The 19,323-nt window shown below is 38.4% G+C and overlaps 1 protein-coding gene across 2 annotated transcripts; it reads right to left on the reverse strand.

Moving 5' to 3' along the window:
* Positions 1 to 6,572: 6,572 nt before the first annotated feature.
* Positions 6,573 to 18,935, reverse strand: PM20D2 (peptidase M20 domain containing 2). 2 transcript variants are annotated; one of them, XM_032409294.1, is made up of 8 exons: positions 18,181 to 18,935; positions 15,933 to 16,081; positions 12,258 to 12,400; positions 10,801 to 10,955; positions 8,539 to 8,674; positions 7,364 to 7,471; positions 6,944 to 7,132; positions 6,573 to 6,590 (listed from the first exon to the last, which is right to left on the reverse strand). In XM_032409294.1, exons 1-7 carry the CDS (start codon positions 18,634 to 18,636, stop codon positions 6,981 to 6,983), a joined length of 1,299 nt encoding a protein of 432 aa, XP_032265185.1. In that variant the 5' UTR covers positions 18,637 to 18,935; the 3' UTR covers positions 6,573 to 6,590; positions 6,944 to 6,980. The 2 variants fall into 2 exon arrangements, with proteins under 2 accessions (XP_032265185.1, XP_032265184.1); XM_032409293.1 differs by lacking the exon at positions 6,573 to 6,590 and having other exon boundaries at positions 6,737 to 7,132.
* Positions 18,936 to 19,323: the final 388 nt, after the last annotated feature.

Raw genomic sequence — 19,323 nt, forward strand, 5'->3', positions numbered from 1 at the left:
CAATGATGTAGAGTTAAGGGTACTGCAGAGGGGCACCTGGGTGGCTCAGCAGGTTAACTGTCTGGCTCTTGATCTCAGCTCAGGCCTTGATCTCAGGGTCCTGAGCTCAAGCTCCATGTTGGGCTCCACACTAGGTGTGCAGCCTACTTAGAAAAAAAAAGGGGGGTACTGCAGCCACGAGATATCGCTGGGATCAGTATCAGGTGACACCTCAGAACTGGTAACAACCACAAGCAGAAGCAGGGGCCCAAGACCGATTAAAATCCCTTTGAAATGGGAGAGGATTTTTGCAGCAAACTGTCACTCTTCAGACATGACCCCTCTATGTCTGACCACTTAAGAAAGGCAGCTGCCAGATTGATCTCTGAAAAGAACGGAGATCCTTTACTGCGGAGCATAATAAGCAGCGTATGTTGAGCTGACCCGACCTAGGTCTTATCTCAACCTCAACCACACCCACAGATTGACTTCTGTTTCCTACACCCTTCTGTTATCTTGTTATATTGTGTGGCTTGTCTTACGTTCTGCTCCGTGGGCTGGGTAAGAAGTCAAGTTAATCACATGGTGAAATGTCATTGAGTTTGGAATCCTGAACCTGTTTTTAAATTATGATTAACTTTGCCTCATGATTAGATAAAGCTGACATTGTGGAAAGACACAATTCATGTGTGCGCCTTCATAGCGTGCATCACGACAAAGGGGTCGTGGCAACAGCAGAGGATGGAACAGGGGCTAAAATCTGATTGGAGATGCCTAGAGATAAAAACCCAAGAGAACCATGGTTGCAATCTCTTTCTGCCTGGGATTTTCTATCACAAGCTCTTCTTATATATATATATATTTGTACATGGGACCTTCTCTTAAAGAACACACAACCCACCTAACCGGGTTTTGTGACTTGGGATGAATGGTTCCCCTACCACAACACATGATCTTCCTGTAAGGAATGGTCGGGTCAGATGACAAGGCACGCATGAGGTGATTGATCATTAATCCTGAATCCGTATCATTTATAGGCAATTAACAATGCTTGGATTTAGAAGGTTTGGTATTCCTTGAGTAAATTAAGCTCAAATGGGAAAACATGAAGTTTCTGAACTGCTTTCCATTCTCCTGAGCTAAACAAAATACTGCATCAGATGGTGACACAACAAATTGATAGAAGTTCAAACTCTGATGTAATTTATTGTTCACTCAGTGGGGTAAGGTCTAACTTAGTCTTTGACCTAAACAAGGTTCTTATCTAAGACTCTGACCTTATATTTCTATTTTATATTCCTGAGGTTTATTTTTTAAGGTGATTGGATACTTTGATCCACTGAACTAACAAAAACTAATCTTACATTTCCATCCCTGGAAAGAAGGATTGGACTCTATTTTGAAAGCCAGTCTAAATTTTTCTCATATGAAGACACTTGTAATTTTTTTCACATGAGGCACTTATTCTTCAGCCATTGGTAAGAATCTAAAGACCTATTCTATTGCATTTTAGTTACTATGTGGAATTATTTTGTATTAAAGTTGAAAATTCTTTTTAGAGAAAATTCAATACTATAATTACGTATTCTCTTACCATGTACAGTTTACACTGGCATTTTTGAGCTTCTGAGACTAGTAAAACATTCATTTTTTAAACAACGCAATTTTTAAAATTCTCCATTATATGAGTAATATGACATTTATTTTTTTTCTTTAGTTTTTTATTTTAAGTAAACTCCACGCCACATGTGGGGCTTGAACTCACAACCCTAAGATTGAGAGTCACATGCTCTACTGACTGAGCCCGCCAGGTGCCCCGACATTTACAGTTTAAAAGCAAATCATCATCTGTAAAACTGATGAATTAATAAGAGAATAATATATCACAAGGTATTCGAGAAATCGTACTTTAGCTTCATATATCTTCTTATCTCCATGTATGCTGAAAACAACCACAAGACAACTGCTATTAAACATATTTATTACCATTTCAGATTTTCACACACACTTTAATATGTACGTATTAAAATACTACAGGAACTACCGTCACCTGATGGTGGTAGAGACTGCTTACTTGAAAATATTAACTTCATACATATCAAAACGCATCATCCTCAAATGAACTGCAAAATGCCTTAAGTATGTTGAAGCGATAAAGACAGAGTTTATCATACTTTACAGCCGTATAAAGAGTCGCTAGCCAGCACGAAGATAACGGATTTATTTGACAATGAAAATGTGTTTTGATAGTTTGGAAGGCTAGTACACTATGTAGGGCACTTTCTTTCTTTTTTTTTTTTTAAAATGTTTTATTTATTTATTCTTGAGAGTCAGAGAAAGAGAGAGAGAGAGAGAGAGAGAGAGAGAGAGAGGCAGAGGGAGAAGCAGGCTCCCCGCCTAGCAGGGAGCCTGATGCGGGACTCGATCCCAGGACCCTGGGATCATGACCTGAGCCGAAGGCAGACGCTTAACCATCTGAGCCACCCAGGCGCCCTATGTAGGGCACTTTCCAAAAGACTGAAGAGATGCTTTGGGTAAAAAGTAAGAAATGTATAAAACAAAACTATCAGAAAGATTTTTTTTAAAAAGAGTATTTGACAATCATCCTTTAAAAAAAAAGACTTTTAATATCAATTTCTTCTATCCAACCAAACTGACATGACTCAGGTATTTTTAAATATTTTAGAAACACTTCCTAAAAAATTTACAAGACAGTAGCTTTCAGATGTTCCCTCAATACCTGGGTTGCTCAGACGAAGTAAATCTTATGAGAACTCACCACCAACCCCAAGCGTTTTCACGCATATGCTTACTCTTCTTACCACCTTGAGCTTAGAAGTAGGCAGTCCTCCACAAATGTTCACTGAACTCAGCTACTGAAATTACAACAGCTAAAATATCAATATATCCATAACTCAACAGGCCTTTGGAAGACTGTGGGAAATCATAACACTGTCAGTTTATACAAGTATTCATAAACACATGAAAATGTTCTAGTTTACCCTACATGCCTCAGCCCTTTTGAATGCTATACAAAGAAGTAATTAAAAGGATAAACTTCCTGAGTAGTTCCATAAAATATGGATAATATTTAAAAATGAAAAGCAGTCTGAAAAGAGGCAAGCTAAACATTAGCTATACTCTTTTATTATATGGCATAGACTAATTTAGTAATTAATAGTCCCACATAACTGTTTTACTCAGGTTGTTGTCAGGCCTGCTTTTAAAATTAAGTCACTAAGGAGAAAACGTTTTCAGTCTGTAGTTATATTTAAATCATCAATTTGACTTCTACCTTTTAAAGTCTATTAATTTAACAAAGATAGCCAAAAGTTGGTATTCGAGGAAAAGACTTTCGGTGCAGGTTATGAACAATGAAAGATCATTAAAAAGGCGTGTAACAAAAGTATTTTCCATAAAAACAAAGACACCTCAAACACGTCCACTCATACCTCTAGTTTAGGTGAGAAACGAGGTCAATCTTGAAAAAAAAATCATATAATTTTAAACTTTGCACTAAGTCAGCTTGGCCTTTCTTCCCCCCAAGAATCAGGTTTTAGTGTACCTGAAGGAAACTAAGTATAAGTATATTGAAAAGATACTGGCTTCCAATAATATACAGTCATATTGATATAAGGTATCAATATATTGATGTATAATCTAGTAGAGGAGTAACAATGGCCACTGATGCTAAGTGATAATTAAGTGTCATCACTCAAACGATTTCTAGGAGAAAAACTTGGTTGCCCCTTTCCTCAAACGAGGATACAATTTTCCTCGAAAACAAGATACAAAATTATAAATTCTGAAAGGTCCTATTTGTTAACCTCCTAAAAATAAGCAGTCACCTTTTAAAAGTATAAAGAGCTAAATATAACCCTTCCTTGTCTAAAAGTCACACTGTTCACATGTAATCTAGTGTTTCCTTTATCTTCCAGAATCTCTGGAGATTTAACGTATGCTGAGAGGACCAACCAACAATGGTAATTTAAGCCAAGTAGAAACGTTTATGAAAATTCAGCACCGTTACTGAGGAAACATGCCGCTGAAGTATGGGGGTATAAAAAGAGCTTAGTTCCAAAAGGAAAATCTATCATTACAAAGGCAGCGGTCTCTTACATTCAAATGGCATCATGAGGATTAGTGATCATTGGTTCCTCTGAAATGAGATTTTTGACTCCAGCATTTATGTACGTGTTTATTTATACTTTATAGCGTAATGTGGCTCAATTAACTCACTGGTATATAAAGAATAAAAAGGGATGAAAAATCTGAATTGTATTAAATACAAATGAAGTAAAATAATGTGAAATGTCAAGGTAAGCTCTAGTACTAAAAAAAATGTACCTCTACATAGGCTCTAGAGCATCAGTTCTCAACCTCTTTTCTGACATGATAAATCCATGCCATATTCCAACGACTAAACCCGTATTCTGACCAAGTTTTCCAAAAATTGGAAGGAAAATAAAGTATTACAGAAACCGAGACGGGACATAAACCTTAGGGGCGGATCTGGATTATTCCGCACGCTGGGTTACGGCGGAGGGTGCTGGTGCAGATGACACCCGCCCACCAGCTCCAGCCCCACACCTCGTTCTCTCACGCAAGAATACTTATCAGAGCCCAAGTGAGTCTGAGGAGAATATTATTAGTGTGCCAGTTACCTGTTAACAATCACTGTTCTATAGAATGTTATCGAGGCTTTAGAAAATAGAACCATGTTCCTTAGAGCGCGGGACTTCTATAAGGAATTTAAAACCTGCAGTTGAGACATTTATTAAGTTGATAATGAGGAAACTAATTCCGTTTATAGAAACTGGCGATCTTGGACATATTCCAATTCTCCGCCAGAAGCCTCTGCTGATCCCTCTCCGGTTTGTAAAATATATACCAACCATGGCTCTTTGAGATTACAAATAATCTCACAAGGTGTGTCACCGCAGAGCCAGATCTCACGGCTGATGTGAAGAGCTGCAAGACTGGCTTGCATAGAGGACAGACTGAGGCATCAGGAGAGCTGTGGCTCACAGTGAAGTAAATGCTAAAAGAAACAAACTGCTGAAGGTACCAGAATGCCAGACGAGGACAAACCGCCGATGCACTGCAACGGTCAACACCAGGGCCCTGCCAGCTAAACCCCTTTCTCTGAGTTTTCAGTTGGCTTGCAGGTTTATCCTAGGAGAAGATCTGATTACATGATGTAAGTCAAAGAAGGACCGATTTTATTTTACTGTTATACAGCACAGAGACTGGCAAATTTTTTAAAAATAAAGGGCTGGACTGTAAATATTTTAAGTTTTACTAGTCACATGACCTGATCTTGGTCTCTGATATATTTTTTTTTTCTATGACTCTTTAAAAATGTAAAGATTATTTTTCGCATGCTAGCCATATAAAATCGGGCACTTGCCAAACGAGGCCATAGCTTGTAGTCCCCCTTGATATAGAAGAAAAGCAATTCTCAACTACTAACTCTCCTCTTTTTTTCAACTTTAAATAATTTCAGATAGAATAGGAATTAGAGGTTCAAAGGACTGTAAGGATGAGCGATCTAACTTTCCAAATGGGGAGCTCAAGGCTCAGGGGCCCCGAGTGACCTGCTTGGAGCAGAGAGACCAAACACTTGTCTCTCTTTTACCTTCCATTTTTGGAATACACTCAAATTCGAGGACTCCCTTTAAAATGAAGTATACTAGAACTTTACTATATTCACAGCTTAAAGTATTTGCTTTACCAGATACTTTTTTTTTCACATTCTTTTATCATGTTCAAGAAATTCACACTCAGAACCAAGAAAAACTTACAATACTTTTAAACTAGTATTGAGATAGCATGGGGCTTGAGGAGGCTTAGAATTCTGTCCCCCAAACTCAGTAAACTGGACAGGACGGCTTCTGAGTTGAAGCCTGAATAGGGCTGCTGGGTCGAGGTGACCAGTTATATGACATTAATATTCAAAGCAAACAGACTTTGCTCCTTTCTCATTAAGTCCCTCTAGAACACACCGGGCTACCAAGCAAACACTTCACAGAAATGAGTCTAACCCGTCTATGTTTTTTCCTATTACAGAAATATGGACTTAGGAATAGCACTTTAATGCCACTTCTCAGAGTTAATTAAAAAAATTTTTTTTCTTATTCTTTGTACCTGAGTTTCTAGTTGTTTCCCACAGCATTTCCGATTAAAACCTGCTTTTATTATCAATGAAAAGATTCTCTAAACCAAAACAGATATAGTCAGATATTCAAAATGAACCTTCCCTAAATTTAGCACTTGAATTTTAAACTATTTCACCACCCTATATCAAAAAAGAAAAAAATCTTTCATGGGTCAATTCTGAATATAAAGTTTGAAATCCCTTGCATCTTTTAAAATACACTTATACAACAATTAAATTAATATTTAATTAATATTATTAATCAATAATATTAATTAAAATAATTAACATTTATAAAATATTATCACTGATAAACCATGCATCATCCAAGTTGTTTAAGAAATGCCATCACAGGGGAGCCTGGCCGGCTCAGTCGGTGGAGTGTGTGACTCTTGATCTCGCGGGGTTGAGTTCGAGCCCCACGTTGAGTGTAGAGATAACTTAAAAATAAAATCTTAAAAAAAAAAAAAGAAAGAAATGCCATCACATATCAGCTCCTAAAAGATCACAATTGCATCAAACACAGATTTGTGAAAATTTTCATTTTATTTATTAAATTAATTTTTTTAAAGTAAACTCTACGCCCAACGTGGGGTTCAAACTCATGACCCCAAGATCAAGAGTCACGTGCTCTACTGACTGAGCCAGCCAGATGCCCCTGAAAATTTTCATTTTAGGTATGAGGTCATGTGTTTTTGCCACATCATGTCCTCACTTTTCAGGTAAGAGGGACTTGACTCCCTTAAGACTAAAAATTAAGGATGCCTTTCTCCATCATTAAAAAAGATTAAAGAAAAAAATTATTACTTCTTAATGATCCATAAGTGGCTCCTAGATCTTCCTTTTATTCTACTGTATTTAAAAACTCTTCTTGAAGTTTCAATTTAAAGTCCTCTTTGATTCTCTGTAACAACTCTGGTTTAAAAATAACATCCAATGCAGTCATTGCCAGAGCTTTGGCTGTACGTAAAGTGTAGAACTGAGCTTCCTGTGATCCTAAAAGGTGGAGAAAATAAATGAAGAAACCTCCATATTTATTATAAATTACTGAACTGTTTTCAGGTTAGCACTCGATACCAAACTGCCTCTCCAAATGCCCACCACAATACAGTATTTTCTGAGGTCATGTTAGATAATGAAATAACAATAGACTAAATTACACGGGCAGCTATAACCACAAAAAGAGAGCATATGCCAACACGTTCACTTAGTTCTAAGAACACTTACCTGCAGCTTCCGTATATTGTTCTGTATGATTTAAGGCATCAGATCCAATGTAAAAATATGGATGAATCCCAGGAACCACAAAAGTAACATTTCCAAAATCAGTAGATCCTTGGAAAGGCACAACAATCCATGAATTTCTAATCGCTAGTCCAATGAACACCACACCATACTTATCCAATCTCTATAGCACCTGACATGATTTACCACTCCTTGCCTTCTAGAAATTCTCTACTCCTTTGGCTTCCATGACTTGACTCTCTCCTGATTGTCTGGCTTTCTGTCTCCTCTAAATGGCTTCCTCTGCCTGTCTCCTAAGTGCTGGTAATCCCTAGGGAGTCATCTTTGGGCATCTTCTCTGTGTACTTGAGCGACCTCAAAAACTCCTGTGTTTTCAATCACCTTTCAGATATTGACATCTTCTATATCTCCAACCTAGACATCTTTTGGGGGTTCTGGATTCAATAGGCTACTGAATAGCTCCCCTTAAAAGTCCTATAAGCACCTTAAACTTAACATACTAATAATATATACCAACATACCATACCCCAACCTGCTTTCTCCTGAACTCCTTATTTCAATAAATGACATTAACATCCCATTTCTACGGCCAACTCCTTTTGAGTCCACCTTGTCAACATCTATTATTATATTTTAGGAGAACACTCTAACATGCAAACATATTAGTAATGATGCTTTTAAAAGGAACAAAATCTAAAATAACCCTCAATACACTTATAACTATTTAAATTCTAATAGTTGCTTACTAAACAACTACTAGTAAACAACCATAATAGTCACACCTCAAAAACTGGAATGCCCCCTTATAACTTGCTAGCCTGTCTACTGATGACTGAGAATGAATTAAAATTCTAGTTCTCCTTTAAGTAGCTTACTTAAAAATTAGAACTAAGCAAATTTAAACACTAGAAATATTTAGAATACAAAGGAAAAAGTATGCTGGCTATTTCTAAAAACAAATCTGCTCACTTAACACTTTACATTCACTGAAGAGTTCATTAGTTTCTTTCCCCTAACCATTAAGTTTGTGAAAAATATTATCAAAAACAAGAGCAATACCCCCACCTCCAAAGCTGCTAAACAAAACCATTTAACCAAAGATGATATTTTCCTTCCCCAAACAGCACAATATAGTATATATGAAGGAACCTAATTACCTGAAGAGCCATTCAATATTGCATCTTCTGAAATAAATTCTATTCCAAGTTTTTTTCCGTTTTCAATATAAGCTTTCCAGAGGCTCTTATTGGGAAGAACATTGTAATAATCATGTGCTCCACCTTTAATTTCTACCTAATAAGAAATTATAAAACAAATTTTGAAATAAAAAACTCATTCACTATCTAATTTTTAAACCAGCAAGAGGTTTAAGGGCACACTTTCCCTTCCAGATATAAACTCTCTCAAATATTTTACCTTTAAAAAATATGTATTTTCTATAATGAGACTTCCCCAGGACCCTATCTCCTAATGTGATATATGTACCAAACCACACAATGTCACCTTGCTCTACTGGCCAGTGAGTCTCAACTTTAGTAACTTCAATAGGGTACAGAGGAAGCCCAGGAATCTCCATTTAAACCAGCACCCCCACGTAATTCTGATGCAGGTGGTCCAAAAACCAGACACTGAGGAACACTGAGCCCTAGGCTGTAGCCTCTAAAAGAAAAAATTAAGCTGTACTCATACCCAAAATACAAGCCAACATTGACACCACTGCTTGGTCCGAAAGGTTTAAAGGTACCTGAGAGGAAGACAGGAGGCTCACAATGAAGAAGGGTTGACTACGGGGGTCACTTACTATTTATTTATTTGTATTTTAAAAGTAATCTCTACAGCCAACGTGGGGCTCAAACTCACAACCCCGAGATCAAGAGTTGCATGCTCTACCGACTGAGTCAGCCAGGCGCCCCTGAGTCCTCACTTATTAATTTCAGTATTTCAGTGTATGAAGATTTACAAGCAGTTTATAGGTGGCCAGTTAAGAGGATTTACAGATTTTGTTTCGATTAAATCCAAATGGGTAACAGTTCTTCAAATGAAAGGTAATGCCAATAAACTAGTAAAAGCCAATTATAAAATGGCAGGGTGGACATTTCTTCTATTCTTAGCCAACATCTAAGTTAGAAATAATGACCACCTGGTCATATATTACAAATCAGCCAATATATGAAAAATATATTTTAAAAATATAACTAATTATATTACATTTAATATAATTTAATTTATATTTAAATATTAACTTATATTATTAAATATAAAATTTATTATTTTATAATATATTGATTTAAATATTTAAAATATAATTTTTATATTATTATATAAAATTAACAATTTTTTCCTCTCTGGACATTTATACTGCCCGAGAATCACTGCTACTGTGAGACACCATTCACTATCTGAGTAAGTCATACATCTCCAGTCTAATGAGAGCAGAAACAAGTAAGGGAGTAAGGATGAGAGCGAGGCCCTAACTCTTAACAAACACCTCATTTAATTCTCACAAGAACCCTAAGATAGATTATATTATCTCCATTTTTCAAGAGAAAATGGAGGCCTAAACATATGAAATAATAATAAGATAGTAATAATGTTTCCAAAAGTTACAAAATCAGCACCAATCCAGATCTTGACTCTCCAACTGGACTACAAGCTCCTCCCAGGGCAAGAATATGTAATATTCGCATTACACTGGATGCCCTGTATGACTGCTACATAGATGTCACTGATTTTATGGTTCAAATGAACAAACTTTCTAGCAAGCCATAAGTATTTATATCATTACTGCACATACCTATAACTTCACCAAAAATAGCTTTCGTTGATTTTGCCATAAAGTTCCCTTTATGGGAACTATACTGAGTAATTCTGAAAACATAACTGCCAATAAGGAAGGTTATAACTTGCAAAAAAGCAGGGATTCTAGTTCAGCCCTATGAAGAGTTATTCCAAGAACAGTGTAATAAGAGGACTGTAGTCCTCCCTATGTGGGCACTGAGTAAAATAAGTAAGAATTAAAGACCTTCACATCACCTATTCAGTCAATTGATTTTATATATTCAAAACACTGCCAAATGATAAAGGAGCAAGGTAGGTTCTACTCTAACTTAAAAAAAAAAAAAGATTTATTTATTCATTTTAGAGAGAGAGAGCTCATGTGCGTGTGCACCTGCGGGGTGGGGGAGGGGCAGAGAGAATCTCAAGCAGATGCTGTGCTGAATGCAGAGCCCCATGGAGCTCAATGTCACTCACGACCCTGAGATCATGACCTGAGCTGAAATCAAGAGCCTGACGCTTAACCAACTGAGCCACCCAGGCGCCCCAGGTTCTAATCTAATTTGGTAATATTCTAACTAAACAACCCCAGCCCACATATATACTTCTGATTATAACTTAGATTAACTCTTAAAAGTTCTTACTGTACACCCCGTAGCCAAAGCTGCAGCTCTGAAGCAATCTTCTGCCTTTTTGGTCAAAACTGGAAGTTCTTTCATTGAGGGTGCACGGAAGTAATAGATTAATTCAGAATAAGAGGGAATGATATTGGGTTTTACACCACCACTTTTTATTATGCCTATAAAAAGAACCAAATTACTGAAATTCAGCTTGGAGACCATTTCTTTAGGTTAAAATACACCTATAAAGTTTTCAGCCAGTATGTACATGAAGAAAAACAATTTAAATTTACTAGCTTCACAGATATACCAATCAAAGATTTTGATGTGTTGTACAAAAGTTTCTATACATAGGGTAATACTTTTTAGCTAATAGGAAAAAAAAATTGTCTATATGTACTTTATTCTAAGGAATTTATATAATGTTAAGAAATTATGTTGCATGACTATAAAGAAACTGTTAAAAAACTTTTATAATTATCCAGCCTTCTGAAAGAGACGTTTATTTCAGTAGGCTTCACTACAGTTGTACATTCTGAAAAACTTTTGACCTAAGGTGGGGAAAAATGGTGTAAGGTTCTGTAATTACCCTCATACTTCCAAAATCCAATGAATATTTTAAATGGCATTTAAATTATGGGAACATAATTTTTATACCAGCAAGAAACCAATGCAGGTCAAAGATCACTAAGCACTATTAACTGTCAAAACAAATGCGTTTATTTGGAACTACACTGAGAAGGAAGATTTAGCCATTCAAAGTAATAATTAAAATAGATATATAAAATCTAAATTTATATGACCTGCTTTCAAAAATATTATTTCTACATATTTCTCTTAAAAAAAAACTAAGAAAATTGGTAAACGTACCATTATAAACTAATTTCAGCCTGTAACAAACTCAGGTAAAGAACGGATATTAAAGTGTAACAAAATCCCATATCATGAGAAAATAAACTAAAAAATAAATTGGTACCTTCAAGATACTGTCGTTACATTAAGGTAACACATAATTTATCGTTACATTAAGGTGATACTGTCATTACATTAAGGTGATATGCATAACTTAAAAAGATGTTACTCAGGATAAACAGCACTTAAAAAATAAAACCAGTAACCCTAACTGTTTTTAAATTGAGGAAATGATTTGCTACCATTAAAAGACAGTGAGGATAACTGGAAAATCAAGATTCAACTTTCAAATACCCACAGAAAGCATGTATGTCCTTACATAAAACCATTATTTCTAATACTCAAAATGACCATTCCATTTACGCATAAATTCTCTTAACTGTCTTCTTACCCAACATATACAAACATCCTAGTATTCTGTCACATGAATTTCTGAAAATGTTTAAAAAGTTTGGAATATTCACATGAAGTACATAAAATGTTTCCAATTTTTAAAACTCAAGCACTAATTACCTTGCACTGAAATATATTAAGCACCATCTATTACACAAAATATCTGACATTCGTACCATGAACTCTCCAGGTTGGTTTCATTTGCTGTCTCAACACGGACAGATTGTTGTAAGCCAGGACAGCAGCGTCTAATGCATTTACTCCTTCCCAGGGATATGCAGCAGCATGAGATGCTTTTCCGTAGTATTTCACAGTCACGCTAGGAAATCAAACATCATTTGGAATTACTCTTTTCAAAATCACTAAAGAAAATCCAGGTACTGTAATTAGAATTACCCAACAAGTATTCAGAATTAATTCAGACTGCTGGAATTTTTATTCGCAAATCATTTGTAGAAATAATGTAACAATTTATGTATCTTAGTTATAGTTTACTGTTATGTAACACAGTGACTGACACAAAGATGGCATTCCCCAGAAGAGAGAGAAAAAGACAACTTTGCTCAATCGACCTCCTGTGCAAATTAAATCTGTATACAACTCAAGTCAAACAAACATGCAATTCTGTGTTAGGTGCTGGAATTACAAAACAGTTGGCTCCTGTCTCCTTCTACATTGCATTGTGATAACTTCATATCAAAGGTCTGCAAAACTCAGATGATTCTGTCTTAAGGGTGGGAGAAGGTAAAGGAAAACCGAAATAGGTGACAATTTGAAATGAGTTAAGACAGCCTCTGAATAGCAGATTATACTCACAATATTATAAGATACTCTAGCATTGTCAGTTGTTCCTAATATTTTATTAGTGTTCCAAAACACCTGTGTCACTAGTATCTCAAAATTTTATCAATTATTGTTGTTCTACTTCCAAACAGTTCTCATATCAATCTAACTACTCAGATACAATAAAAAAATAAGGTTTAAGGAAAGGATTGCATATGAAATAGTTTATTTATAAACACGACTTGCTTAGACAACACTATTTAAGCCTAACTAATAGTATCCACATTTAAATTATTAAAAAGCTACTCTAGACTTATTTTTTTTTTAATGGACTAGATTCAAGAGTCCTTGGTATGCTCATATTTCTTGACAAATTCAAAACATTCTGTTAGCAAAAGAAAAACAAGTAAAAGCATCCAAACACATTTTTAAGATTTTGTTGGATACTTGTTATTTCCTTGATATATATCTTATCACCGTTATATTGAAACTGGAATTTTAACAAAACTGGTGATAAATATAAAATGGAAAAGGACAGTCTTTATGAAAATGGCTCTAGCACCATTTCTCCCAGGGCCCAAATCTATGTACAATTAAAGAACAATAAACTACAGGAAAAGAAATGTTAATGGTCATTTTACCAACATTAGTATTTGAGCATATTTTAAAACGTATTTTAAAAAACATATTTTACGATGAGCACCGGTTGTTATATGCAACTAATGAATCATCGAACACTACATCAAAAACTAATGATGTACTGTATGTTGGCTAACTGAATTTAAATAAAAATATAAAAAATAAAAATTAAAAAAAACAAAAACAAAACATATTTTAAACAAACTGACATGGAATAATTTTTAAGACATATTCTTTCATCTTCGAAAGCAAAAGCCAGACCAACAATATATTTAGCAGAATATTTAAGGGGGAAAATCCTCCTTTAAAAGTCAATTTATGAGGCACCTGGGTAGCGGCTCAGTGGGTTAAGCATCCTTTGGCTCAGGTCTCTCAAGGTCCTGGCACAGCTTCGAGTCAGGCTCAGCAGGGAGTCTGCTTGTCTTTCTGCCCCTCCCCCACTCATGTGTGGGCACTCTCTCTCAAATAAAATCTTTTTAAAAAAATAAAATAAGGGGCACCTGGGTGGCTCAGTCGTTAAGCGTCTACCTTCGGCTCAGGTCATGATCCCAGGGTCCTGGGATCGAGCCCCGCACTGGGTTCCCCGCTGGGCAGGAAGCCTGCGCTTCTCCCTCTCCCACTCCCCCTGCTTGTGTTCCCTCTCTCGCTGTGTCTGTCTGTCAAATAAATAAATAAAATCTTAAAAAAAATTAAAAAAAATTAAATTTATATGTGTACCTATTTATGTTTATAAATATACTCAAAAAGTCTTAGAAGGATATATGCCTCTGGAGAAGGGACAGGATGTGGGAAAGGTGGTCAATATGGACATAGCGCTTTATCTTATTGTTAGAGATTCTTAGGATGAACAGATTAGTAACTTTTTTTTAAAATTTTAGTTCTTGTTCTCTTTTCTGTCTTAAAAGATGGCCAATGAAAAACTAAGAAGCCAGACACTAAGAAAAGGCCGGAGGCCAACTGGGCTGCTATCAGGATCAGGGCCCAGAAGCCGAACTCGTAAGTCCTAGAAGGCTAATGGGCTGGGAAGCCTGCCTGCAGTTGCACGCCCCGTCTAGCCAGAGGCTTTGGCAGAGATTTCTAACCTCGAAGGTTCTCCAGACATGTACTAGTATACACTACACCCCTAAATCCAAAGTGGGAAGATTCTTCCTACTGCCACAGCACCAACTCCTGGGATAAGAAAGAAGATACCAGAACAGTTAAAATGGTCATCCTCTGAAAACAAGGCCTCATGGGATGCTGAGATGTAAGATAATGGAGTACAATCTAGAAGCTCCGCTGGAATGGTTCTGCTATTAATCCCTAGCTACCACAGAGAATATGTGGTGTTCCGGAAGCAGCTGAGCAGTGGCTCCTTGAGACAGGCCCACGAACTGGATCAGTAACTACTATGATTGAAAGTTCTGGTGTACAAAATTCAAACCACTTCAATGATCCATGCTCCTAAGTACCAAAGAAGTGAGCTCTTCAATGTAGAGAAAAAGAAGTAAAATGTCAGCATCGGACAAATCAGAAAAGTATATACTGACAAATTCCACTAAAATCCACAGCTAGTTAGTTTCTGTATCCTCTCTCAGAAATATAATTTACCGTCTTCACAAAGAACTCAGATTACAATCAAGTAGAGAAGTGTGTTTTCTTCCCAAGTCTAATAAAGCTGCCTCTTACGAATCTATTCAGTTGCAAGGACAACCCCATATTAAAGGGTAGATATTTTCCAGAAAACAGCTTGCTCAATTTAAAGTAGAGTATGTGGGGGTGCCTGGGTGGCTCAGATGGTTAAGCATCTGCCTTTGGCTCGGGTCATGATCTCCAGGTCCTGGGATGGAGCCCCGCATCAGCTCCCTGCTCAGTGGAGAGTCTGCTTCTCTCTCTCTCTCTCCCTTTGTCCCTCCCCACTGCTCGTTCTCTCTCTCTCAAATAAATAAATAAAATCCTTTTAAAAAAAAGTAGAATATGTGTTAGGACGCCTGGGTGGCTTGGTCTGTTAAGTGTCAGACTCTTGGTTTTGGCTCCAGTCATGATCTCACGGTTGCAGGATTGAGCCCCACCGCGGGCTTTCTGCTCAGTGTGGAGTCTGCTTCGGATTCTTTCTCCCTCTCCCTCTGGCCCTTCCTGCTTGTGCTCTCTCTCTCTCAAATAAATAAATAAATAAATAAATCTTTTTTAAAAAGTAGAATATGTGTCAACATTTGTTTGCTATTCTAAAGGCACTGTTTTAATAGTCTAATTATGAACACCATATTAAATCTCAACTAGAAGAGGCTTACCAAATGTTATTCAAAGGAAATCAAGTAAGGCATCACATCATCACTTTTCAATTTATTTTTTAAATGTATAAATATGGAGTTTTAGTCTCCAGTTAGGACATGTAAATATTTTAATAGTCTGTTTTCCACGAAGGGGCTTATTTCAACTTGATTACTCACTCATGTTCAGCCACATCAGGTAGATAAGCAGCATTCTCTTGGGATGGGTGGGCCATAAAAACAACATCAAGATTTTTAAAAGCCCCTGCTTCTATTAAATCAATTTTGCCACCACCATCTTCTTCTGCAGGGGTTCCCAGGACAATTACCTAGAAGGAGATACCTCTGTCAGAGCAAAACAACAACAAAAAATCCTCGGAGGAAAATATCAAACAGGTTCCCTCGCATATGTATTCACAACCTACATTAAAGTCCTTAAACTATGTGGAGAGAGGTTTTGTTCTCTGACACTTCAATAATGCAGGGGGCATAAACCTATGGTGCTAAATTAACCACAAATTTTAATTTACACTATTATACCAATTCGGTGACACATATGCACTAAAGCTACAACAGGAAACTTCATTTTGTAACTCAATTTTATATAATTAATGGCAGAGATGAAAAAAAGATAAATTCTATCTACTGAGCTCCTCCAAATTCCTTAGGACTTGTTTCTTAAAGCTTCTTCTTGACTAAGTCTTTTAGTAACGTATGTAACTACTCATAAGCACTCTACTGGTAAAGAACTTTCCAGTTACTTACTAGTTATCCCCACAACAACCCTGTGAGGTAGGTGAGCCATGTGTGTCATCTTTTCAGGGATGGTGGTTTGGAGGCAAGGGGTGAAGTCACAGGACACAAAGCAAGTCTCTAGGCAAAGCAGGGATTAGATGTCCTGATCCTCAGGCCTGAACTCTGGTTCCTTACTGAGTTCCTTACTGAGATACCTCATTAGAAGGTCTTAACTCATTAAACTTTTAGGAAGAGCATTAAATAAACCTTAACGCCACAGTTAGAAACAGCCGACTATTACACAAACTTACTAATTCGATTCCATCAGTTCAACCAGGCAGACTTACTGGTCACCAAACACCTAATTAAACAAGAGAGAACTTTACAGAATATACATTTTACTTTGATATTTAAGCTTAACTTCTTCAAACAATTTTTAAAAACAAAGAAAAATGATCTATAAACAACCAATACACTTTCAAGATCATGTATAGGAATACAATGAAACAAGTTGGGAAAAGGCTTGGCTCGTTAAGGGAATCAACATAAATTCCATTTTCAGAGAGGAAAGATAACCTTGCTAAAACTATGCAGTATCCTTCAAAAGTGTACATTTCCCGAAGTTGAACCTTCTTTGGAAGTCTAGAAACCACTCAAACTCTTACATTAACCTACTTTTTACTCTGAGCCCTTGACTCCTTAAATCTGATGACTTCTCAAGTTAAATTTTGCTGACTTCCCTGAATCTTTCATAAACTTGGCTGAAGTTAAGCATCTCCAGTGTTTCGTGCAATGGCAAAGGACACCACCCCCCAACAAAACAAAAACCTACCCAGATGCAAAATCAAGCCCCCAGAAGCAGAAAAGAGAAGGCAGCTAAAAGAGGCTAAGCCACAAAAGATGTAACTGTTAAAAGAAAAGTTACTGACATTGGAAAAAAATGGGCTACAGAATATGAAAGAAAACCTCGGTCTTGCCCTTAAGCCGAATGGAGACGAATGTATCTTAGTTCACAGAACGAAGGATATACCATCTGAAAAAACACAGCAACACGAGATTACACTTGCCCTATAACAAACATAAACGGCATTTCCCCCACTTAAAGGAGGAGAAATTTCTTAAAATCATGAAATATTAAAATTTAAGGATGAACTCACCTATGCAGTAAATGTTCATTCACTTCCCCACTTTTTGTGGGGAGGTTTGGTAGTTCTAGTTTGGTAGTTCTAATGACTGAAAATTTCCTATCCAAATACCAATGATTCGAATCACAACAGCTCCTATGACTGCCACAAACAAAAGAGGTTTTGGAGCCTCGTAACGAGGGACTATAGGTTTCCCTACAGTAACTACTTCTTCCAGAGATTGCACAACCTTGTCAGCAAATTGCGGTTACCTCTGTTACCAAAAATAAATCACAGCGAAAACCAGGCTCGGTTCTAAGTTCTTTCCTTAGGGAGAGTCTACTCAATCGTTTACAACTACGTAAGAGAAAACGAAAAATCTGAAAAATGTCGCTGGGCCGGCAACTCGTGAACTACAGACTTTTATCCAGGGGTTCTGTCTTCTGGCAAAGGCGAGGCCGGGACCCCGAGGGGGGCGGACTCGCACGGGAAGCGCCGGGTCCTGCGATCCCCGGGTCCCGCCCGGCCTGGGCAGGCGATGGACGTCCCGAGCCAGGGCCCCACCTCACCTTCACCGGCGGAGGCGGCCCGGGGAGGCTCTCCAGGGCCCCCTTCACGCCCAGCGCGGCGGCCGCCCCGACCTCGGCGATCAGGTTGTGGCCGCAGGCGTGCCCGATGCCGGGCAGCGCGTCGTACTCGCAGAGGAAGCCCAGCTGCAAGGGGCGCGGCGCCGCGCCGACCCCCGGCGGCCCCCACTCGGCGCGGAAGGCCGTGGCCAGGTGGTAGTGCGGCTGCACGGTCCACGAGGCGGCCGGAGGCTCGCACTCGAAGAAGCGTGTCATCACGCCGTGGGCCCGGTGCTCCTCGTAGGCCAGCTCGGGCTCGCTCCAGATCGCGCGGCTGAGGGCCCCCAGGCGCTCGGCCGCCTTGTCAATGCGCTCCGCGGCGCGCAGCTTCAGCAGCTCCAGCTCGGAGACGCCGGCACAGGCGCCCCCCTCCACGGGCCGCTCCTCTCCGGGTCTCATCGTGCGCACAGCCGGTGACCTGCCAGCACTCCGCTAGACTGCCCGCTCGGCTGCTCCCTCCTAGCTGCCCACCGCTTCCGGGCACGCTCCGGCGTTCGCGAGCACCCGCCCGGGGCCCAGAGGTCGGCTCCGCGACTCCCGGGAGCACCGCCCCCGAGCCCCGGGGACCCGCCTCCAGCTCCTCGCCCGGTACAGGGTCCGCCCCTTCTGCTCCCGGCAAATGCTCCTGTCCGCGGGAGGAGGGGAGTGGGGGAGGGGAAGCTGGCAAGCGCCCCCGGGGGAGAGCGCTGGGAAGTAGTGCTGTTGAGGGACTCGTCTCTCTTCCGTCTCCTTGGCTGTGCTTACAACTGAATTATGCTTTAAAGTCATTATTACTTTTCTGCTGTTGCTTATTTCCCACAGCAGCAGAATGAGGACGGTTTTATTGGTTAATTGGCATCAGACACAGACCAAGTGAAAAACGCCACTCTCCTTTCTAGAATAGTAATAAAAAAATTATACAAGGTTTTTAGTTCATAAAACTAGATGTCAGTATAAAAATGCTATACAAAGAACAGTGGTCTATAGACTCCATATTCTTTTTTTTAAAATTTTGTTATGTTAATCACCATACATTACATCATTAGTTTTTGATGTAGTGTTCCATGATTCATTGTTCGCGTGTAACACCCAGTGCTCCATGCAGTA

This window comes from Phoca vitulina, unplaced genomic scaffold (assembly GCF_004348235.1).
Source record: "Phoca vitulina isolate PV1807 unplaced genomic scaffold, GSC_HSeal_1.0 scaffold11, whole genome shotgun sequence".
Taxonomy (NCBI): domain Eukaryota; kingdom Metazoa; phylum Chordata; class Mammalia; order Carnivora; family Phocidae; genus Phoca; species Phoca vitulina.